The 25,132-nt window shown below is 37.3% G+C and overlaps 1 protein-coding gene across 4 annotated transcripts in view; it reads left to right on the top strand.

The window, feature by feature from the left end:
- The first annotated feature begins 424 nt into the window (after window positions 1-424).
- The window catches only part of RASAL2 (RAS protein activator like 2), a 339,913-nt gene continuing 315,205 nt past the window's right edge, over window positions 425-25,132 (top strand). For all 4 annotated transcript variants that reach the window (XM_045811304.2, XM_087858635.1, XM_045811303.2 and 1 more), the window contains exon 1: window positions 425-774. In XM_045811304.2, the coding sequence (XP_045667260.1) occupies window positions 573-774 (202 nt within the window). In that variant the 5' untranslated portion in view covers window positions 425-572. The remainder of the gene's footprint in view (window positions 775-25,132) is intronic.

Here is a 25,132-nt window from a genome sequence, read left to right as displayed (position 1 = left end):
CCGGCTCATTCCTGGGGTGGGGGCCGAGGACTGGCGGGCGAGAACCCGGGGCCACCGCCCCCCTTCCCTGAGGGAAGCGGACACTCCAAGCGTCTGAGGCGGCGGTGGCGGCGGCGGCGGCGGGAGCCGGTCAGAGGGGGCGGCCCCTGGCGGCGACGCCCCCAGCCCTGCCCTGCCCGGCCCCCACTCCATCCCCAGCCCCAGCCGGATCTGGCCGCGGGAGACGCCGGCGGGGGTTGAGGAAGGCGGCTCCGCTGGGGCGGGCGGGCGAGCCGCCCCTCCCGGGTCCTTCCACGTCCCCTCCCGGGAGGGACCCACACCTGAGCCCGGACCCACCCCCGGCCGGGGCCACGCTGGATCCGCCTCCCGGCCTGGGTCCCGCCCGCCGGCTGCAGGTGGGCTGCAGCGCCGGAGCCGCGGGCAGTGGGCGGCGGGGAAGGAGGTGAGCCGCGTTGGTGCCGGCTGCAGCTCTGGTCCTTGCCCCCGCCGCTGCGCTCTCCTCCTCCCCTTCCCGCAGGCAGGGCGCGGAGTCGCGCGCCCGCCCCGCCGCCGCCTTGTCCCTCTGGGGCACCATGGAGCTCTCCCCGTCGTCCGGAGGAGCCGCGGAGGCGCTGTCCTGGCCGGAGATGTTCCCAGGACTGGAGTCCGACTCGCCGCTACCCCCGGAGGAGCTGGAAGCGGTTGTCCCAGTCGGTGGGGCCGTGGCTGGTGGCATGTTGGATCGGATCCTTCTGGAGTCCGTGTGCCAGCAACAGAGCTGGGTCCGGGTGTACGGTAAGGACCACAGGCCATCCTAGAGGCCGGTGTTTTTGCTCTGGCTGAAATTCATCCCTAGTCTCAAGTCCTATTCTCAGTCCCCATCCATCCTGGGTCAGTTTCCCACATCCCTTTTTGTTCTGGCGTGCGTTTCTGACAAGTTTCTGCAGACTAGCAGTTGAGCAGAGAGATGTCATTCAGTATGGTCTTTGGCCCTTTCAGACACCTGCAGGAAGTTTAAGGTGGAGTTGAGCTATGCAGACTTAATAATTAGGTGATAACTTCAAGGGAGCTGTCAACCGCTTTCAAGGAGGTCTGATGGAACACACTATGAAATCAAGCGAACAGAGTTTCATTTCTTTCTCTTGAGTGAGGCAAGGCTGGAAACCAAGATACTCCGAAATAGCTTAGCAGTGAATAAGATAATAAAATAAAATAGAATAACCAAAAATATTTATTTGGTGGGAACAGACTAATCTATAACCTCTTTCTCAACCTCATTCTCCCAAAGGCAACCACTTAGTCCAAGGGGTGTGGATTGTGTCAGATTGCACTATTGTTTCTGCTTCTCTTTGTAAAGTGACTGGGTTGCTACTCAGCAAGTTAAAAGTGATGAACACACTAAAACTTTCCCTTTCTGCATTCCTTGTAACCACCTCTTTAATTAAAACTGAATGATGAGATTCTATTAGGGTGAGCCTTGTGGCAGCATTAAAACCATGCTGGTTTTGAAAATTCATAGCCCAAGGATTTATAGCCTGGAATTCAGGACTGAGCTGTGGCTTTCCAAAATATTAAAACGTCAAGATGTTTATCACTTAGCTCACGTGAACACGAGACATTAGTGATGTGGCTGAATATAAGAGGGCAAATTTGAAGCACCTGGGATCAAAGACAACGTTAAGATGTTATCCTCCAGTGATGTGCATCTAAGCCTGCAGTGATAAAGTACATTGTGCTTTTTTTCTTCATCTTTCTGAAGAGGGTATGTGTTTACTATTCAGGAGTGACCAAGACTTAGAAGTTATCTCTTTGTATAGTTCAGTTGATTTCAAGACTTCAAGTCCATTACTATCAGAAAGATCACAGAACAAGGAGTCCAGAGCTTTGAGTTTTTGTCCTGGTTCTACCAATAAGTGGCTATGTGATTTGGCATAGGTCAGAACACTTTTTTTTTTTTTTTAAACCTCTGATTCTTCGTCTGTAAAATGAGTGAGTTGGATTAAATAATCTCTTAATGGCCCTTTTAGTTCTAAAACTCCTGTAGTTCTTATAACCAGTTCTTAAGGATTTATATATGTACCATTTTATATTTTGTTTGATGTTTATACGTGGTTTTTGATGTTATTCTAAGCACCTGAAAGAATTAAAGAAGTAGGAGACGATGCAAGGTCACCCAGTTCATTCTCAGCAGATTAAACACTTTAGTGCCTGATTTTCTATCCACCTGCTGATCCCACTTATCCGATAGCTTATAACAAAGGTTGATGAGAACCTGAAAATGAGCTTGAATTAGAGTATATTTGTAGTTACGTTTTCCTATCCTGTCCTCCTTTTTATCCTTACACACTTCTTTGGCACATTGTTTTTTACACAAAGTTAGAGATAGGGCCATGTTACTGTAAGAATATATGATAATTTCGTATTTCAATGTCCAAAACTATTCTGTCTGGGTCAGGCCTACCATAAATTATTGTTCTTTGTATGTAACCCATAAAAATATGTACATATTTTTGTTGTCCATTTTTAGAGGTAGATTTGTGAGGGGTGTGTGTGTGTGTACGGATACATACATACACGGATATATGGATATTAAGTATATATGGATAATTATACATACATATATTTTCTACTCACACACATATGTACTGTGCATTTCAGTGTCAAGTTGCACTTTCCACTGCATTGTAACTTTTTTGTTTTCCCTATCAGATGTTGTTTTTATTTACTGTTTTAGTACTACTACTTTCCTTCCTCTAAGCAGCTCATCCTGGATACTACTTTGTTGTCTTTAGTTTGATGTAAATATTCTAAAACTATCTGAATGATTCGTGGCTTTTCTGTGTCCTTAACTAGTTTTCAAGTTGCCTATTGCATAACTCTTTGAAAAGCTTTGAAGTAAAAATAATAGAATGTAGAAAATCAGTTTGGAAAATACTAGTTCATTTTTGCGGTTTTTTGTTGTTGTTTACTTGTTTGTTTTGTGTGTTCACAATTCTGATTGTTTTGGAATATTTAGGTTCTGCACAATTTTAGGAGACTTTGATGAGTGTGGTCTAATGTTTTTAAAAGAAATTTAGAAACTGGGAGCCTAGTCTAGAGTATACAACTGGGGATTGAGAACCGGGGTTTTCATTCTCTCTTTGCCACAAATTGGTTGTCTAACTTTGGGTAAGTAATTTTAGCTCTGTGGCTCTAGGTTTCTACATAAAATGTAGAATCTGGACTAATTGGTATCTGTGGTCCATTTTAGCTGTAGAGCTGTCTGATTCTGTGGCCTGCCCTATTATTTTACCTACAACTTGGCCTACCAATTCCAGTCTGACTCTTGGGGACAGGCATCAAGAAAGCCCTTAATGAGTTTAAATCATGATTGCCCTGGGCTTCTGGGGAGCACTTTTATCAAAAGGTCAGTGAACTTAGTTGTGAAAGCAGGAATGTTGAGGGCAGATGTATATTTGTTTGGAATTTCTTGACAAGATAGGAAGGTGGGGGAAATGGGGATCTTGCTCAGGTGAAGCTTATTCAGTTTTGAGCACTAATCTGAAATAGCCATGTTGATTTTAAAAGGGTACAAAGTAAGGAGCTGTATTAAGTGCTCCTGGCTTTTGACTATGATTCACATCCTCTACAATATACTTATGTTTGAAATCAACATGCAAACTAGCAAACAAAGGGCAATCACAACCCCTCCCCCCAACCCGAATACCTTAACATAAACTTTTGGAAATAATATTTTATTAGTTTGCCTCATGAGATTTGAAGACTAGGCACTGTTTTGAGCTTGCTATTGACTATCTTGTTGATAATTCATATATTCAGAGTTTTATATATTGCCAGGAACTTTTTCTGGAATCTGTCAGAGCTTTATAATAGGTACATGTATATTTAGAACACAAATGCCTATTTTTGAGACATAGCTAAGAGAAAATATGCTGCCCTATCCTTCATTTTCCTTTAGTTGTAAAATGTTTCATTTGTTTTATTATAGTTTTATAATAAGTTATGCCCATACCCTGTCAAGACTATAAATTGTTTGATACCAGGAAGTCTGTCTTGTTTGTCTTTATATTCCTATCTTGCCACCCCCTTCATTGTCACCATGTCTAGCAGATTGGTACCTTGCTCATAGTCAGTGTCTGTTGAATGTTGATCCATGTGTCCTTTGACCATCCAGATCTCAACCTGATTGTATGGGTGGCAGAGTAGCTTAAACAAAGGCATGCCACAAACAGCTAAATATGGATGCAGAATCCAAGAGCATCAAATGCAGAACATTTTTCAGATATTTATAGCCTCAAAGCAAAGTCAATTGGCTGAAAAAGCGCAGCAGCCTAGCAAAAGGAAACGGGAGCGGCAAAGCCAGCCTCACTGTCTGTGCTTTCTGGTAAACAATGAGAACATTAAAATTAACTACTTTACCATGAATGGATGGCGAGTGCAGGACACTGGGAGAAATTGAAGATACCAGTCTCTGGTAGTGCCTGCATTGGAGCTTTGCACCTATCAGCACAACAGGTCTGCAAGTGTAAGCAGGGATGTGCCCTCGGATAGCTAGAGGGGAAATATAGTTATCACACTAAAGTGCACACCAAGAAATCATATGCTTTTGATTTTAATAGAATAAGCAGGACTTATCTAAAACACTTAATAAAATAAATCACATCAACATTACTTACCATTAAGCTAGTATATAGCTCATTGTTTTTGATGACTGATAGGGATCTGCTGGAAATTTTCTAAAGGCTGGTACTATTTCAGCAAGCAGAACAGAAAAAAAGTCAGACTGCATCATATACCATATAATTCTGGAAATATGACAATGAGAATTTGGTAAGAATTTCTCATGAACTCAATATGAGAGGATGGGGGTAGTTATCCCTGTTTGTAATAAATAGTTTTGCTTATGCTTCATTAGTTAAGACAAAGGATGAGATATGTTTCATTGCATTTTTAGAGAATATGCCTCTATATTTACTTAAAACGTTGTAACCAGTAACAAGGCCAGGAAGTTGTTTCATTTGGGTCCAGTATGAATTAGATGTCACTAATTCACTGGCCTTATAAGGAATGTTCTTAACATAATTAACTTTGAATATTCTCAGTGAATCACTCATTCTTACATGTCTTAAATATGTACCCCATGCTTGACTTCTGTTTTGTGTTAATGTGTGGATGGATGAAATTTTTCAACCAAGTTTTGTGTGCTCTAGCTAATTGATTGCTTGAAGAAAATCAGTGAATGTGTACCCAATACATCCCAAAACATGTTCATGTTACTTAAGTGTTTTAATTTCCTCAAATACTATTAATTGGACTTTTATAATGATTAGTAATATTTTAGCAATTCTTGGGATTGTAAGCTTGAGTTCAATACTTAGGATGTGGCATTAGCTTTGAATGTTGGTACGTTAATTTCCCAGTATGTTTTATGCACATTAGGAGTAGACAGTTGTTCACTGAAGCAAGAGAGAACTATCAAGAATGCCTAGGAATATACTGTTTATTTTAAATTATATTGATTTCCAATAGCCCCCCCCCTTTTTCCTTTGAGAGAAATTTGTATATCTCGTTTAAATTGTGTGTTCTGTTAATGTTAGAGACATGGACAATTTCCTTTATCATATTTTTCTACCCTCTGTCATGTTGGTTTATTGCTATTTCATTTTCAAAGAATGAAAATATTTTTGAAGAATAGAACTGTACATTCATAATCTCTTTTCCATAACCATTAGGACTAGAGTGTTTCAGAATTCAAAATTTTCTTGATTTTAGAAAATATGGTATATATACAGTGACATAACCCCCTTAATGGGGTTGGAGCAACATCCAGGAATCAATCATATTAATATTCCTATAGTTAAGTAAAAATCCACACTAAGTATGGTGTAAGACTATAAATAGTGTTGTGTCAATGAAGGTCAGATTTTACTGCTACACAAGTTATGAAGAAAATGTTTTCAGAGCTTTTTGGATTTAGGAATTACAGATATGGAATTGAGGATATGTACAAATTTTCTGACATAAATAATGCAAAGTTCTAGAATGCACCTGTTTGAGAATAGTTCACTTATAAGGAGTGCCTTTATCTTTTCTACATCATAAAATTCAGCGCATGTACTTCGATAAAATGATGTACAATTGTGTCTCATTATGTTGAATGAAATAAATGTCTCTGATTTGCTAAGAAAAAAAGGAATTCACATGACAAAGCAAGTAAGTTTTATTGAGATTACTAAGGAAGTGGTGGCAAGGCAGTGGTTTCTAATGCTTTCTTTCATTAGAAAGAAGGATGAGGTAAGTTGAAGCAGAGCGTTTATGTAATTGTTCTTTGCAGTTGCTCTCTTCAGTAGCACAGAGTGATTTGATCACCTTTTAAAGTAGGTGAACCACAAAAAAGCATTCAACTAATGCCTGAGTTAATCCAGAAAAAATTCAGTTGTCTGCTCCTTTGTCCCTCCCTTTTGGAATAACTTTTAAGTAAAAAGAGAGGTGTTTGGTCTTGTTAACCAGGAGGAGGAGTTTGAAGTGTGCTGAGTGCACTACTGAAATTGCTTCACCCTGCCTTGGCAGAGGGATAATTGCTCTCTGATGTTTGTAAAAACACCTTTCTTCCCAAAGGCTATCAAGTGCTTCGTAAGACCTGTAGGTAGAGAACCCTTTACACATTTAAAGTAGCTTATTTTCTAATGAGAAGGCAGCCAACAAGAAGTACCTGATATGCAAGTGGTAGAGAAGAAGATATGCAGAGGTCCAGATAGTAGTGTTAGTGGGTCTACTGTAAACAAAAGAAATAAAAATTGAACCCTTGAAGGCACGACAAAACTTCGCTTGCTAGGCTGTGATACAGATTTCACCATCTTCCTTATCTCTGTAGCAGGTTTGGGTGTTAGCAGTCTGAGTTTTGCCTTCCCACCAAGTGTTGGTTGTTACATTAATTAGTTGTCCGAGTCTCCTTTGCTCATGAGTCTAATTTAAATCCTGACTGCATTCTTATGCCTCCATAAATTGTCTTCAACATTGCTCAAGTTCTGTTCACATTGGGTCATTTTCAGTAGGCTTTCTAAAAGTACCCCTTACCCGACTCCTGAGTCTAAAAGATTGATAATACTTGCAGATACTATCTGGGAGAGCAAAAATTTACAAAGGAAAATATTTGACATAAGGCAAGAAAACAAAATTTAAAAGAATAGTATGGAAAGTTAAAAAGAAACTTTAAAGTTGATAGTCCTAAATATTTTCACAACAGTCCTTTAAGTTACCTCATTAGGGGAACCGGATCGAGAAGTTTCGCTTATTCCCAAAATTGGAGACAAATTCCAGTTTGCCAGGATTAGAACTCTAACCTCAGATTCCTCAGCCTCCTGTTTTAGCTTGTAGATCTTACTGCTTTCCCTTAGGGAGATGGCCTTTCAAAGCTGAAGGTCAGGAAAACTTGACAGTGAGAAATACCAGATTGTTAGTTTCACAGTCTTTAAGGGAAATGCTGGAAGTATCATTACCTAGGTAACAGAAAACAAAAATGGACAAAACATCCAGAAAGTTAGGAGGATGAGAATAATCTCATAATGTGATTCTTAAGAGGTAGAGCAGAGGACAGATTCGATATTTTTCATCTCTAAATTTTTTATCCACAAATTCTTTATTCTGTAATTGGAAGTAATGTTTTAAGGAAATCTGAATGTTTCATTTATGATGCTTAGAAACCTGGATAATACCTAGTAAGTTTCTGCCTTGTCTTTTAATTTCTGACCTCTCAGATTCATATCATTAAAAAATTAATCCTTTTTTATTATGAATATAATAGTTCTTAATGTAAATAATTTGGATTATAGGAAAATCCAAAGAAAATTAAAGTGACCTGTAATTACACGTCACAGAGATAATTATTCTTCTTTAATATTTTGTTGTATTTTATCCTTGTCTTTCTGTGTAAAAATGTACTTTTTTGTATGTATTTAGTACCATATTGCATATATTTTAAATCCTGCCTTATTTCTAACTGTATTTTCTTAGGTTTTTAAAAATGTTTAAAACTTTTTCAAATATATTCTTACTTTTAGGGGCGCCTGGGTAGCACAGTTGTTGGGCGTCTGCCTTCGGCTCAGGGCGCGATCCCAGCATTCTGGGATCGAGCCCCACATCGGGCTCCTCCGCTAGGAGCCTGCTTCTTCCTCTCCCCCTCCCCCTGCTTGTGTTCCTTCTCTCGCTGGCTGTCTGTCTCTGTCAAATAAATAAATAAAATCTTAAAAAAAAAATATATATATATATATATATTCTTATTTTTAAATTTAATTAAAAACATAGGTAAATATTTCCATCTTTCAATATTCAAAAGATATAAAAGGATTTTCCATGAGGTCTCTCTCACCCCTCCTCCATACCCCTCACTTACCATCTGGCAGGCAATCATTGTTCACTCCACACAATCAATAAATGTTTGAAATTCTTGTGTATCCTTCCATACCTATTCCCTGCCCAGAGAAACAGATAAATAGATAGATATGTGAAAACTACCAAGAGTGGGGTCCAAGAAATTTCGTTCACAAAAATGCAAGGTCATGTTTTCTCGAGGTTAATGAGTGGACTGGAGCAGGCCTGCAGAGAAAGTTGGCTAGGAGTTTGGGGGTCTGGAGCCAGTTGTTGATTGCTTTATATCTGACTTGATATTATCATAGTTTTTATTGTGTGTATTGCTTTTTTCTCCTTTTTTACACAAATGATAACCCATTATATGAATTTATCTGTACCTTTTGTTATTCCTGCCTCACATCCCCTCTCTCTACTCACTTATTAATATATTTTTGACATAGTTTCCTGTCAGTTTGTAAAGCAGTTCCTCATTCTTTTTGTGGCTGCATGATGCCTGAATGAATTATAATTTATTTAACCAGTCCCCACGTTTTGCTGGTACAAGTGATAATGCAGTGAATAATCTTGAATATAAGCCATTTTGTTTGTGTATGAATATTTTTGTAAGAAAAATTCATAGAATCAGTAGGTCAAAGATACGTGCACTTGCAATTTTGAAAGATATTCCCAAATTGCTCTTGTTATAGGTTGTAACTATATTTCGCCAGCAAAGTATGAGAATGCCTATCTCGCTCACACATAGGGAATTATCAAGAATTTTTGAATATGACAATCTAATTGGTAAAAATTAGTTTAATTTTTCATCTCTTACATTGAATGTCTTACAGAGCCATTGGAATATGTCCTTTTCTGTGAATTATACATATCTTTTGCCCATTTTTATTGGATTGTTGGATCTTTTTCCTAGTGATTTGTAGGATCTCCTTATTAAATAAGGAGGCTTTTATCTGTAATGAGTTGCCAGTATTTTCATTTGTCTTTTCTTTCCCTCTCTATAAGAAAATTATTTTCATGCAGTTGAATGTATTTGCCCTGTATTTTATGGCTTTTTGATTTTATGTTATAGTTAGTGTGGCCTTTCCTATTCTGAGGTTATAAAATAATTCTTCTGTGTTTTGTCAAGTACTTCTTTGTTTTCATTTTTTACACTTAAATCCTGATCCACTTGGAATTCATCTTCCTATAAAGGTGTGAGATATAGATACAGTTTCATTTTTAGAAAGTTGGTTTTCCAGTTGTCCTAACGCCATTTGTTGAATAACCCATCTTTTCTCCACTGGTTTAAGATGATTTCTCTATCCTTTAGTAGACTACCATCTATATTTTGGTTTCTTTCAAGATTTTCGACTCTGTTCTGGTCTGTCTATATTGATGTGCCAGTATCACAGTTTCATTACTAAGCCTTTATAATATGAAAATATAATTTGTTAATGAGTAGTATTTAACATAACTTATTTAACCATTATCCTATTTTAGACATTAACATTTTCCCACATTTTTATATTAATAGTCTACTGATTGTCTTTGTGCACAAGTCTTTGAATTGAACTTCTCACTATTTCCTTAGGCTGAATTCCTAGAAGAGTAGGTTTTTAAAGGCCTGAGACTTGATGCCAAATTGGTGTGACCTTCCTGGAAAGCAGTTCCTACCACAAATATATGAAATTATGGCTCATAATTTAAATCCTACTTTTGAATTACTACTTTCAACATATTGAAGTATTTTTACATAGATCTCATGTAGTGCCTTAAGCATTATTTAGCACGTATTAAAAGTCCTCAGAGTTCTAATGCTAATAACACTGCCCTTCAAAAAAATGGAGTTTTTTTTCCCAGTGGTATTCCTTTTCATTAATAGTTCATTTCCAAATGAAGGGGGGAAGAACATGAGTATAGAGTCAAGGCAGTTGGTCTGCTAAGGGTCAAATCCATGACTGTGGCTTTATTTAGACTATGTTAGTCTCCAACTGAAATAACTTGACATAGACTCATAATGGTTCAAATACTCTAAGAACATAGTTGGTGGCTTTCATCTCAGCTGTTGGTGTCCTCCTTCTACTCTTTGTTTCTCAGAGTATTAAGAAGGAAGTGACATTCATGAAAATTCTTTTGAACGAATATAGGTTCATTTAGTTTTAGCTGGATGAATAACTAAGATGTGTGTCTTATAGTAGTACTGTGTTAAGCACTGAGGTTTTAGAATGGGTTTAATTTAGGTATATTCTAGGGAATTTTATTATGTCAGGCAAAGCTTAATTCAAGGAATGGCAACAAGAACTAACATTAATGATAAAATTAACTGAAAATCTTTTCTTTAGAAAAAAAGGGTAGGAAAATGAATTAGACTCTGAAAAATCATAGTTTATATAGACCATTAATTAGCAATTAACCAAATTTTCTTTTTTTTTTTAAGGACTTTTTTTTAGAGCAGATTTAGATTCACAGCAAAATTGAGAGGAAGGTATGGAGATTTACCATATATTCCTTGTCCCGATATCTGCATAACCTCCCCTAGTTTCAACATCTCTGACCAGAGTGGCACATTTGTTACAGTTGATAAACCTACATTAACACATCATTATCACTCAAAGTCTGTAGTTCATATTAGGGTTCACTCTTTTTTTTTTTTTTTAAAGATTTTATTTATTTATTTGACAGAGATAGCGACAGCCAGCGAGAGAGGGAACACAAGCAGGGGGAGTGGGAGAGGAAGAAGCAGGCTCATAGCAGAGGAGCCTGATGTGGGGCTCGATCCCAGAACGCCGGGATCACGCCCTGAGCCGAAGGCAGACGCTCAACCACTGTGCCACCCAGGCGCCCCAATATTAGGGTTCACTCTTGGTGTATGCATTCTGTGGGTTTTGGACAAATGAGTGACATGTATCCACTATTTTAGTATCGTACAAAATCTTCCTTCCTTCCTTTCTCTCTCTCTCTTTTCTTTCCCTCCCTTCCTTTTGATTTTATTTTTTAAGTAATCTCTATACCAACACGGGGCTTGAACTCACAACCCTGAGATTAAGAGTTGCATGCTTCATCCACCGAGCCACCAGGTGCCCTACCTACAGAATATTTTCAAGGCCCTTTATCCTCTGTGCTCTGTTTATTTCTCTCTCCATATCCACTACCCCCTACCCTGTGGCAACCACTGACATTTTTACTGTCGCCTTAATTCTGTCTTCTCCAGAATTCTATATAGTTGGAATCATACCCACATTTTCTTTTATCAGTTAGCTGTTTTATGTAGCATGTAATACATAATCATAAGCTTGCCTTACTAAGTCAGAAAGGAGCAAACTTAGAAAGGAACAAAGTTTAACTTTTGACAATGATACAGAGCAGTTTGAGAGAGAAACTAGGAATCCTATATCCAGTTAATATTGTGGAGGGTTGTAGGAAATTGTTTGCATTAAATTTGGGTAGGATATAATATATAAATATCTTGCTCCCATGATTCCCTTAGGCTTCACTACATGCAATTCTTCGTAAATTTCTAGAATACCTCTGAATGAGGAAACCCAAGGCTTTTCTAGTGCATGTTCCTATTTTGAAATGGGCTAGTTTTGCCCAGGTGGCTAGTGAGTAGGTTGTAGAGACAAAAAGACCTTGAAAAAGATGGCCAGGACAATAGCTACTAACAAAAGGCATGTTTAATATCTAAGAAAAGACTCTACCCTTTAGTATTTTCTGGTTTCGTAAGGACTTCATAGCTTTCCTTTTTATAGAACTGAAGATTTATATGCCTGATTTTTAATCTAGCTTGATAATATGTTTAAGAAAGAACAGCAACAGATTCCTATTGAAATAGAAAGGTAATCCAGAAGATTTGATATGGCCATATTTCTTGCTTTTTTGTATAAGTCAGAAAGTCTGAAAGGAAATTTTTAGTTACTTGCACTTTAGGTTGTGTTTTTGGTGTGTATTCCTTGATTGTTAGGCCAGAGTGGCACCTTGAAGAGGTGTGACTGTGTTATATCTATTGGCCAATAATCTTTCTTTTTCTGAAACTTAACTGATGTTTCTCTTACATAATCAGTAATGTTATTCCACTTACTTGTAAGCATATTATATAAAATTATGTGTTTTTACAAAATTGCTTTTTTTCCTGCAATCTCAAATATCCTGTTTTTTTTTTTTTCTTTCAACAAATTTTTGAAACATGGTAAGTCTTTATTTTTTGGGGAAGTAATTATGAAAAAGTTAATGTTTTAAAGATTCTTGGTGAAGTAAGATTAGAATATGGGTGAGGTTGGAATCTGAATCACTTTTTTTTTTGAAAGATTACCCTATCTCTATTATCTAAGTTCATAGTTACTATTTCCAATTTAATATATTGTGTTAAAATGTATCACAAGCTGTTTAAAGTAGCATTTTAATTCTTTTCTAAGTTGTTTTAGAATTTAGCAGTAGGTTTTACTAATGCTTCTCTGCCTCTTTTAGAGTCGTGTAGTTAAGAGTGGATATTGAGTTCTTCATTGGTGAATTGCAGCAATAAAAGTGAAAATGCTCAGTAGAATAACCAATAGATTCTTTGTGTGTGTGTGTAATGTAAAATACACACACTAAATTTCATTTCAACCATTTGTGAATGCTCAATTCAAATACAGTCCTGGGGCGCCTGGCTGGTTCAGGCCGTGGAGCATGGGACTCTTGGTCTTGGGGTTGTAAGTTTGAATCCCACATTGGGTATAGATTATTTTAAAATAGTTTTTAAAAAGTTATTTTTTAAAATACAGTAACAATGTTGTGTAATCCTATCAGCACTATCTATACTCAACATTTTTTCATTATACCCAACAAACACTCTGTACTTGGTAAACAATAACTGTCCTTTTCCCCCTCCCACTAGTTCCTGGTAACCTCTGTTCTACTTCCTATCTCTATGAATTTGTCTAATCTAGGTACTTCATACAGGTAGAATCATACAATATTTGTCCTTCTGTGTCTGGCTTATTTCATTAAACATAATGTCTTCAAGGTGGCCTGTATCATCTTTGTAGCTTATATCAAAATTTTGTTCTTTTAATGGCCAAATAATATTCCATTGTAAGTATATACAACATTTTGTTTATCCGTTCATCTGTTGATAGATACTGGGTTGTTTCCACCTCTTGGTTATTGTGAATAATGCTTCTGTGAACACTGGTGTGCAAATATCTCATTGAGAACTTGCTTTCAGTTCTTTTGGATATATACCTAGGAGTAGAATTGCTGGATATTATGGTAGTTCTGTTTAACCTGTCGAGAAACAGCCAGACTTTTCCACAGTATCTGTACCCTCTTATATTCCTATCAGTAATACACAAGGGTTCCAGTGTCTCCACATTCTTGCTCACACTTATTTATTGCTATTTTCCATTCTTTTTGATTATAGCCATCTTAGTAGGTGTGAAGTGGTATCTCATTGTGGTTTTGGTTTTCATTTCCCTAATGATTAAGTGGTGTTGGGTATCTTTTCATGTGTTTATTGGCCATTTTTAGATTTTATTTGGAAAACTGTCTCTTCAAATCCTTGTTTTATGTTAGTTCTTAGTAGTTGTATTTTTTAAATTGTCAGTGATAGTGTTAATCATCCCCTGTATATTAATCTTAACTCTAGTAATAGTGCCGATCATGAGCATAATTATAAGCAACAATAGTAGTGACAAAGTAAGACTTCTTGGGTGCTTGTTATGAGCCAGTCACAGTTCTGGGTGCTTTATGCCTATGAAATCATTTAATCTTCATAAATATCCTATGAAGTAAAAACTTTTATTACCCTCGTTTTGTAGATGAGGAATCAGAGGCATAGAGATGTAAAGGAACTTGCTCATGGTGTATAGCAAGTAAGTGGCTGATTTGGGATTTGAATCCAGGCAGTTTGCTCTTGAGTTATGTTCTTAACTACTATATAATTTGGCTTCTCACCTATAAAAAATTCAAACTGTTACTATAAAAAGCATAAAGTATAATGTTTGTTAATTTGAACCTTGAACCTGTAATTTACCTATGTGTTTTATATACCACCATAACTGTAAACTAATGACATTTGATCTGCTGGATATGCTTTGGGTGTTATGATGTTACTGAACATCTCTGTAGAGTTGTCCAAGTTTTGTTAACTGTATACAACATGAGAAAGCTGTATGTGGGTGAATAGTGTGGTATTTTTTCTTTTTTCTTTTCTTTTCTTTTCTTAAGAGAGAGAGCACACGGCAGGGAGGGGCAGAGGGAGAGAGAGAATCCTAAGCAAGCTGCATACTCAGCGTGGAGCCCAGTGAGGGGATTGATCTCATGACCTTGAGATCATGACCTGAACTGAAATCAAAAGTTGGATGCTTAATCAACTGAACCATCCAGCCACCCCATGATATTTCTACATTTAAGAAGGGTTAAGTCTGTTAGCTATCTAAAATTTATGGATTTTTTTAGCAGTAATACAAAATAGGAAAATTGTTTGTTTTTTAAGTAAAAGCATGACTTTCTAGGCCTATTGTTTGTTTGATCAAGCTACTGAAAATACTGAAATTTAAGAGACCACACTATCTTAAGAACCATGAGGTCTATGCATCTGGGACGCAGCTTTATTTATTCCAGGATTTACATTTCAGGTGGCTCTCCACTTTAATATCATTAATTCTAAAAAGATGATCTGCTTTCATAGAGCCAGGTAAAGCCAAACATTGATCAGAGTTTGGCCAGATAGCACATATTTTAGGATATTTATAGAATTCACATGTTCTTCTCCGGAAGCCCAGGAACAGTGGCCTCTTGGGTCTTAGCAGTTTTCCTCTTAGTTCCTCTTGAACCTGGCTATCCTTGTGGTACATATGCTTTATAATTTAAACCTATCCTGAAGTTTGTATTTCAAAGACTCAGAAACTTAAAGGATGATTTATACACAGTAAAGTGTGTGAATTGGTTCTGAAATTTATCTTCTTTCCTACTAATAGGTTGTAATTTTTCAAAATCTTTGGTTTTTTTGAGCTATGGACAATTTAGCAACGGGAAGTGAGGCATAGTCTTAAGTTCTGATCAGTTCATCTTGTTTTTTTATTTTAAATATTTTATTTACTTATTTGATTGGGGGCGGGGGGTGGAGGGAGAAGGAGAGGGAGCAGGAGAAGCAGACTCCCAGCTGAGCAGGGAGCCCTAACGCAGCACCCTGGGATCATAACCTGAGCTGAAGGCAGATGTTTAACCGACTGAGCCACCCAGGTGCCCCAAGTTCATACATCTTTAGAAAAAATGAGTTCATATGATGTATTTGATATGCAACAAACTATACATATTTTAAGTATAATGCGATAGGTTTTGAAATATGTTAGTAACTGAGAAACCATCACCACAATCAAGAAAAGGAGCATCTATTTCTCTAAAAACTTTCCTTGCCTCCCTTTGTAATTTGACCACCCCATATGTCCTCCACATCACCAGATAACCAGTAATATGCTTTCTGTCTTTACGGATTGGTTTAGGTTTTCAAGAATTTTGAATAAATGGAATCATACAATATATACTTATTTCTAGTCTGGCTTCTTTTGTTCAGAACATTTTGAAATTCATCCATGTTATTTCACATATCAGTAGTTAATTCCTTTGTATTGCTGAGTAGTATTGAATTCCATTGGCTATTCCACAATTATTTATCAATTCACCTTATTTATTTATTATTTTAGAGAGAGAGCATGTGCATGTTGGTGGGGGAGGGAGAGAGGGACAGAGAGAATCTCAAGCAGACTCTGCTGAGCACAGAACCTGATGTGGGCTGAGATCATGACCTGAGAGGAAATCAAGAGTTAACAGACTGAGCCACCCAGGCACCCCTATCAGTTCACCTTTTGATGGACATTTGGGTTGTTGCCATTTTTTTGGCTATGACAAATAAAGCTTCTGTGAACATTTGTGTACAAGTCTTTGTATAGATGTATGCTTTTATTTTTCTTGGGCGAATACCTAAGAGTGGAATAACTGGGTAACGTGGTTAAGTATATGTTTAACATTTAAGGAACTATTAAACTGTTTTCCTAAACGCTTGTACCATTTTACTAGGTACAGTGGTGTGGGGTGTGACAGTTCCAGTGTCACTGCCTCACCAATACTTGGTATGATCAGTCTTTTCAATTTTAGCCATTCTTTAGCCAATTGTGGTTTTAATTTGCATTTTTTTTCTGATGACTAATGATTTTTCTGATGACTAATGATCTTTTTATGTGTTTATTGGACATTCTTCTATCTTATTTTAGTGAAATGTCAAATCACATCTTTCGTCCGTTTTAAAATTGAGTTTGTCTTTTTGAGTTAGATGAATTTTTTGTATATTCTGGATATAAATCATTAATCAGGTATGTGATTTATAGTTGTTTTTCCCCAGTCTGTGACTTGCCTTATCATACTCTTAACAGTGTCTTCAAAGAATAGAAGTTCTTAATTTTAATGATGTGGTTTTTTTTTTTTTTTTTCATTTTATGGGTTGTCCTTTTGGTATTTTATTTCAGAAATCTTTGTCTCAGGGTCATGAGTTTGAGCCCCACGATGGGTGTAGAGTTACTAAAAATAAATAAATAAATAAACTTTAAAAAAAAAGAAAAAGAAATCTTTGTGTGGGCCAAGATCAGAAAGATTTTCTCTTATGTTTTCTTCCAAAAGTTTTATAATTTGATGTCTATGATTTATTTTTATTTTGTGTGTGTGTATGATGCAAAATATTGAAATTCATGAAAAAATATGTATATCTAATTGTTCTAGCACCATTTTTTTGAAACGACTATTTCTGCACTCAAATACCTTTGCATCTTTGTTGAAAATCAAATATATGTATGGGTCTATATCTGGACTCCATTATACTCTATTCTGTTATCTGTGTTGACTCACAGCATACTATTTTGATTACTGTAATTTTTTTTAGAGATTTTATTTATTTTTGTGAGAGAGAGAAAGAGAGAGAGCACAAGTGGGGGGTGGGGAGTGAGGGGCAGAGGGAGAAGCAGACTCTCCCTGAGCAGGGAGCCTGATTCGGGACTCTATCCCAGGACCCTGGGATCATGACCTGAGCTGAAGGCAGATGCTTAACCGATTGAGCCACCCAGGAGCCCGATTACTATAATTTTTTTTCCCGATTACTATAATTTTATAATAACTTTTGAGGTGAGATATAAATCCTCTAACTTTGTTTTTCTTTTTAAAAGTTACTTTGGCCAGGGCACCTGGATGGCTCAGTCTGTTTGTTAAGTGTCTGACTGTCCGTTCTGGCCCAGCTTGTGATCTCACAGTTGTGATTATCTCTCTTTCTACCCCTCTACGCCCTCCCACCCCCATCCCTGGCTCATGTGCGTGCTCTCTCTCTCTCTAATAAATAAATAGGTAAAATCTTAAAAAGAAGAAAAAGAAAAAAAAAGTTATTTTGGCTAGTCTAGGTCACTTGCATGCCCATATAAATTTTAGACTCAGTCTGCTGGGGGATTAATATCTTAATATCAAGTCTTTCAATTCAGTACACCTCTCTGTCTATTTTGTAGGTAATTTCTCTCTACAAAGTTTTCAGTATACGGTCTTGCACATTTCTTGTTAGATTTACCCCTGTTTCATAATTTTGATATTACAGATTATATGATTTTAAAAATTCAATTATTTGTAGCTAGTATACAGAACCATAATAGATTTTTGCATTTCATCTTGTATTCTACAGAGTTGCTAATAATATCATTTGCTATTTCTAGTGGATTTTTTGGTAGATTAAATTGGCTTTTCTGTATAGAGAATCATATATATTGTCTGCATATAAAGACAGTCTTACTTCTTTTCCAGTCAAGATGCCTTTCATTATTTTTTCTTGTCTGATTACATTGACTAGAACTTCCAGGATGATGCTTAATAGAAGTGATGGGAGCAGACATCTTTCTTATTTTAGGAGAAAAATTTTAAGGGACTCCTGGCTGGCTCAGTCTGTAGAGCACACAACTCTTGATCTCCAGGTCATGAGTTCAAGCCCCACATTGGGCATAGAACTGGAAAAAAAGAAAGAAAGAAAGAAAGAAAGAAAGAAAGAAAGAAAGAAAGAAAGAAAGAGAAAGAGTAAGGAAAAGAAAAGGAAAGAAAGAAAGGAAGGAAGGAAAGAGAAAGAAAGAAAAAGAAAGAAAGAAAGAAAAACAAATTTCAGTCTTTTACCATTTATTTTTTTTTTATTTTTTTATTTTTTTAAAGATTTTATTTATTTATTTGACAGAGATAGAGACAGCCAGCGAGAGAGGGAACACAAGCAGGGGGAGTGGGAGAGGAAGAAGCAGGCTCATAGCGGAGGAGCCTGATGTGGGGCTCGATCCCATAACGCCGGAATCACGCCCTGAGCCGAAGGCAGACGCCTAACCGCTGTGCCACCCAGGCGCCCCCAGTCTTTTACCATTTAAGTGTGACGTTAGCTTTGGGTTTTTTTTTGTTGTTTTTCTGTAGATGCTCTTTATCAATTTGAAGACATTTTCCTCTACTCCTAGTTTCTTGAGAGGGTTGTTTTTGTTTTTTAAATCAGGAATGGGTGTTGAATTTTTTTGTGGAATGCATTTTCTTTATCTATTGAGATGATTGTATATTTTTTCTCTTTTAGTCTTTTAATATTAATTACATTGATTTTTTTTAAAGATTTTATTTTTATTTATTTGAGATAGAGAGCATGAGCCAAGGGTGGGGGCAGAGGGAGAGGGAGAAGCAGGCTCCCTCCTGAGCAGGGAGCCCAACATGGGCTTGATCCCAGGACCCTGGGACCATGAACTGAGCCAAAGGCAGAGGCTTAACCAGGTGAGCCACCCAGGTGCCCCTAATTACATTGACTTTTTTTTTTTTTTTAAAGATTTTATTTATTTATTTGACAGAGAGAGAGCCAGCGAGAGAGAGAGGGAACACAAGCAGGGGGAGTGGGAGAGGAAGAAGCAGGCTCCCAGCAGAGGAGCCTGATGTGGGGCTCGATGCCAGAACGCTGGGATCACACCCTGAGCCGAAGGCAGACGCTTAACCACTGTGCCACCCAGGCGCCCCCCCTACATTGACTTGTGAAACCAACTTGCCATTCTGGCATAAACCCTACTTGGTCATGTGTTATTAGCTTTTTTACGTGTTGCTTGATTTGTTTGATTTGATTTGCTAAAATTAAATAATTTTGCATCTACATTCATAGGAAAATATTGGTTTGTGGTTTTCTTTTGCTATCACTCTGGCTTTGGTTTCAGAATGTGCTGAAATCATAGTATGCATTGTAAGGTATTTCTTAATGTGATTATTTATATTTAATGTGATTGGTTGGGTTTAAATTGAATGGTTGGGTTTAAATCTACTGTCCCACTATTTATTTTTTATTTGTACTATCTGTTCTTTTCTCTCTTTTTACTCTATTAATGCTTTCTGTATTGAGTATTTTTTTGTAGTTCTTTCTAGCTTTTTTGTATTACTTTAGTGGTTACATTACAGTTTATAGTATTCTTATTTTAGCTTATAACAGCTTACCTTCAAGTGATGATATACTATTTCTTCTGTATGTAAGAACCTTATAACATTATACTCCCATTTCTCACTTTCTGGCCTTTGTGCTATTGTTGTCATACATTTTACTCTACTTATAAAGTCCACAATAAGATATTGTTTTTGCTTTATCTTTCAAAGAGAAATAATGTAAGAAAATAATAAATTTAGTTGCTTCAGGCAGAAGGGCAAATCTAGTCCTTATTAATCCATTTTGGCTGATAGCCGACATCCTTCTACATCTGGTTTGGGCCTGAATAACAACGCATCCAAGGGCAAATCAGTAGTATTTTTTCTTTCTGCGATTTCAAATCTGGTTATTTGCACCTCAGGTGTATATGATCTTGAGCTCTGACAAGTTGAGTTTCTGTAGTGCCTTTTACTTATTCAAAGTCAGTGCTCCAAGGAGGTCACCACATCTCTTTCCTGTCACTCACATAGCTATCTAACTCAATACAACAAAAAATCTTTATGCTACTTTAAATTCCTCCAAATATACCACAAACTATTAATGGCATAAGCACTGACTACAAATTTCACAGCACATCTCTTCCTGTAAATTGTGGAGTGGAAGTTGGGAATATTTATTTGACGTGAATAAATCACCGAAATATTTTCTTCCCTTCTTTGAAGGTGCTGATTTTTAGCAAACAAAGTAAATTTTTCTAGGTTTAGACTAGACTTCCTGAGCTTCTTATTAGCAGGTAATTAGCTACTATATCATGCTAACTACTGGGTTTAAAAACAGCAATTTTTGCTAAATATATAATGGTAAGCAGGAGTGTGGGGAACTGGTGAAGGGGCTGCACTTGGCTCATAGACTACATGGTGTAGTGCAGGCAGGGCAATGATGTCTGTACTTGTTGGTTCAACATAGATATTTTGACTGCAGAGAAAACAAATTGACTTAGGAAAAAATATGTATGTTGGCAGGTCTAACTTAAGGCAAAATTTTTATTTTTTAAAGATTTATTTATTTATTTTAGGGGTTGAGAGAGAGAGAGAGAGAGCGTGAGCAAGTGGGCTCGGGGAGGGGCAGAAGGAGAAGAGAATCTTAAACAGACACTCTACTAAGCTCGGAGTCTGACCGGGGACTTGATCTGATGACCCTGAGATCACAACCTGAGCCAAAACCAAGAGTCAGAAGCTTAAGCAACTGTGCCACCCAGGCACCCCCTAAGGCAAAATTATTTATGGACCCTGTCCTAATAGTGATTATACTTTAGTCAAGGAACTAATTATTAATCAAACACAAAATAAATATACACTTACAATCTAACAAATACTGTATATGAAAGTACATGGTGTCTGTCTTAAGTGTGTATAACTAAATAATCTAATTCAGTTTGGGAGAGTAGAGAAGACTTTCTCGAGGAAGTGACTGAGATCTAAAGGGTGAATGGGAGTTAACTAGGTGAAAGGTATTAGGTAGGAGTGGGTGAATTTCCAGGAAGAGGATTGCATGTGCAAAGGTCCTGGTGTTAGTGAGCCTGGCAAGTTTGAGAAACTGAATAAAGACCAGACTGGCTGGATCGCAGTTAGTGAGAGGGCACATGGTATAAGATGAGGCTAGAGAAGTAGCCATGTGTCAAGGATTTGGGTCTAGAAGATGATGCCTAGTCTGTTAGCTTTAGGAAAAATCACTCTGGCTGCAGTGTGGAATATAGATTGGTGTTCAGCAGGAAGACCAGTCAGGAGGTTATTATTGTGTTTTGGGCAAGAGATGATGATAATTTGGGCTAGGGAGATGATGGGCTAGTGAAGAAGAGGGAAGTGGACAGACTTGAGAGATATTTAGGAGGTTAAAATGGGTAAGATTTGGTGAAGGATTAGATGTGGGACACTCAATATGGGGAGACATGGGGAGATGTGTCAGTGGTGAAGAAAGACTGGAGGGATGTTGGTACTATTTACTAAGATTTAGGTTTTTTTTCCCTAATGAACTGGAAGCATTTTTTCTTTCAGGGAAATATGTATTTTATTTAGGGATGTTTCCAAATCCTAGTTGTACTTTAGTCCCCAGCACAAATAAGACTTCTTTCTTGAAGTCTTTCCTGCCATTTCTTTATCTACCTTCCTCTATAGCTAGAAATAACTTTTCCCTTCTTTGAACTTCTATTAAACTTTGTATTTCTGTTATGGAACTTTTCATCATTTAACTTGTATTCTACTTATTTGTGTATGTTTCCTTATTGTGTTGAAAACTGCTTATTGAAAGGGAGTGTTGTTCATTTTGATAGTTTCATAACTAACAGTAACTGTTTCTTAAATGAACATATACTATGGCCTTATGAAGGTGTGGGTTCCATGAGGGGAGTATACTATTTCAGTAAATTAAAAGTCTTACGTACATTAGGGTATCAACATATAAGAAGAATTCATTCGAGTAATATAATGGTAGAAAGGTCTTTTTTGAGCCCATTATTTAGATCATTAATCATTTTTAAACTTTACTTTTTTTTAAATTTTTTTTTTAATTTTTAATTTTTTAAAAGATTTTATTTATTTATTCGACAGAGATAGAGACAGCCAGTGAGAGAGGGAACACAAGCAGGGGGAGTGGGAGAGGAAGAAGCAGGCTCATAGCGGAAGAGCCTGATGTGGGGCTCGAACCCATAACGCCGGGATCACGCCCTGAGCCGAAGGCAGACGCTTAACCGCTGTGCCACCTAGGCACCCCTAAACTTTACTTTTTTAAATAACTACTTCAGTTAAATAAGAATATTTTAAAAAAATATGAGTACTTTAGTTGAAAGTTTCTTAAAACAGGTTGTTTATTTTTGTAATTATCGGTTTAATTCATCAGTCTGCAGTTAATCTAAGCATAGGCTAATATAATGCCTAAAATTTGTGTAGGACTTAATAACCTTTCAAAACATTCACACATAATATGTCTCAATCTGATCTCACAACATTCCTGTTAGAGGTAAAGTAACTATTACTGTTCTCATTTTGCAGAGTCGTGCCAATTATTGAAGGATACTTTTGAAGATCTTGGAATGAGACTGTTTTGTGTTTTCATTTTTTTTTTAAAGATTTTATTTATTTATTTGTCGGAGAGAGAGAGAGAGCACAAGCAGGGGGAATGGCAGGCAGAGGGAGAAGCAGGCTGCCCCGCCAAGCAAGGAGGCCCATGTGGGACTCGATCCCAGGATGCTGGGGTCATGATCTGAGCTGAAGGCAGACACTTAACCAACTGAGCCACCCAGGCATCCCTATTTTGTGTCTTTAAAGGTTAAAATATTCCTTTTTACTTTCTTTAGTAGAGTTAACTGGAAGTCTTTGAGAAATAAAGTAACTGATACGGTTTAAATAAATAATCTTTTTGATGATTTGTCCTGAGTAGCTTTATGGGCTAATAATCAGGTTTAGTTTTTGAGATGAACTCAACTCTAACCCATTCTGATTAAGTATTGTATGATGTTTTTATATGTTAGTTAAAAAAGTCCTTAAATGTGTCTTCCAAGTAACTAGTGAACTGCATTTTATTTTATTTTATTAGTATTATTTTTTAAGATTTTATTTATTTATTTGACAGAGAGAGAGACAGCCAGAGAGAGGGAACACAAGCAGGGGGAGTGGGAGAGGAAGAAGCAGGCTCCCAGCAGAGGAGTCCGATGTGGGGCTCGATCCCAGGACTCTGGGATCACACCCTGAGCCGAAGGCAGACACTTAACAACTGAGCCACCCAGGTGCCCCAGTGAACTGCATTTTAAAATAGATTAACTTATGTTTAAAAATAAAATACACCTCAGTGAAGAAAATAGCAAAATCTTATAAATAAAGCCTAATTAAGATTTGGAATATGCCAGGGGCGCCTGGGTGGCTCAGTTGGTTAAGCTGTTAAGCATCTGCCTTCGACTCAGGTCATGATCCCAGAGTCTTGGGATTGAGCCCCACATGAGGCTCCCTGCTCAGAGGGGAGCCTGCTTCTCCCTCTGTTTCTGCCCCTTCCCCCCGCTTCTGCTCTCTTTCTCTCTCCCTCTCACTCTCAAATAAATGAATAAAAAAAAGATTTGGAATATGACAATACGATTCTTTCAAGTTCTTTTAATATGTTACAGGGAATCAAAGCAGGATCCCAGCAACCTCCTTTCCCCCAAGTTTTTGCAAATCACCGGTTTCATAATATATTTTCAAGTTTTTCCAGGTGAGTGTCACCAGACTTACTGGTCTCTAGTTCTAAGACTTGTCCCTAAGTGCTTTTTGAAAATCAGTATGATATTTTCTTTATATAAGATCACCTTCTGAAATTTTATGAATACATTTTTAAATCTTTTTCCAGGTTCCTCTTTTGTTCCTTTCTAAAAAAAAATGTATTCTGCTCACTAAAGGATTAAAAATTTATATTTGTGTAAGTCTTGGACATGTGTGATTATATGTTTCCCTTCATGTTCCTCATAACAAGTTTGTGAAATAAATAGAGTTATAGGTAAGGAAATTGGGTCTGAAACAGGTTGTGACTTTGCTCATAGTTAGAGACCCCAATCCAGTGTTTGATCTACTTTCTCCTAATAGAAATCAAGTAGTTTTGCTTTCTCTTTATCATTTGTTGTCATTATACTCTTTCCCCCCAAACCCTAAACCTTTCTCTGCTTTGTTCATGTTTCTCTTTACATAGCTTGAAAGAAACAAACAAAAAAGAACAAACAAAAAACCCAGCCCTGCTCTTTTATCATTAGCATTTTTCATTAACCTCACCCCATTTTTGGTTTTAGTCTTCCTGATACTGTTTTTCATTTCTGAGTTTCTTTGGAAGCTTTTGGAGATAGATGCTTTTTAAAAGCTAAGCCTGGGGGTGCCTGGGTGGCTCAGTCGTTAAGCATCTGTCTTCGGCTCAGATCATGATCCCAGGGTTCTGGGATTGAGCCCCGCATCAGGCTCCCTGCTCAGTGGGAAGCCTGCTTCTCCTTCTCCCACTCGCCCAGCTTGTGTTCCCTCTCTCGCTGTGTCTCTCTCTGTCAAATAAATAAAATCCTTAAAAAAAAAAAGTTAGTCCTGGCTCTAGGACTGCCTCATTTTTTTTAATGGTATTCCGTCTTGAAAACAAAGGGCACCCTGAGTCTTCCTAAAAGAGCATAGAACCTATGGAGCTGATTCGTGTTGCTACTGCTGAAAAAAATCAATGACTAAATGTGCCACCAGTCTGAGACTCATGAAATGTTGAACTGAATGGGTTTGGAATGTTAGGTGAAGTGTGAAAACGTTAGTGTGCTTTATCAGCAATCCCATTTTTGTCTAGTATAGGAAAAAAATAGTTAAGTATGGGACTGCTCATCAGTTTTCTAAAACTGAC

Source organism: Ursus americanus, chromosome 2, assembly GCF_024610735.1.
Source record: "Ursus americanus isolate L20-20 chromosome 2, mUrsAme1.1.p, whole genome shotgun sequence".
Lineage (NCBI taxonomy): Eukaryota > Metazoa > Chordata > Mammalia > Carnivora > Ursidae > Ursus > Ursus americanus.
The sequence above is the reverse complement of the archived record's forward strand: the minus strand, read 5'-3'. Positions and strand labels throughout refer to the sequence as shown.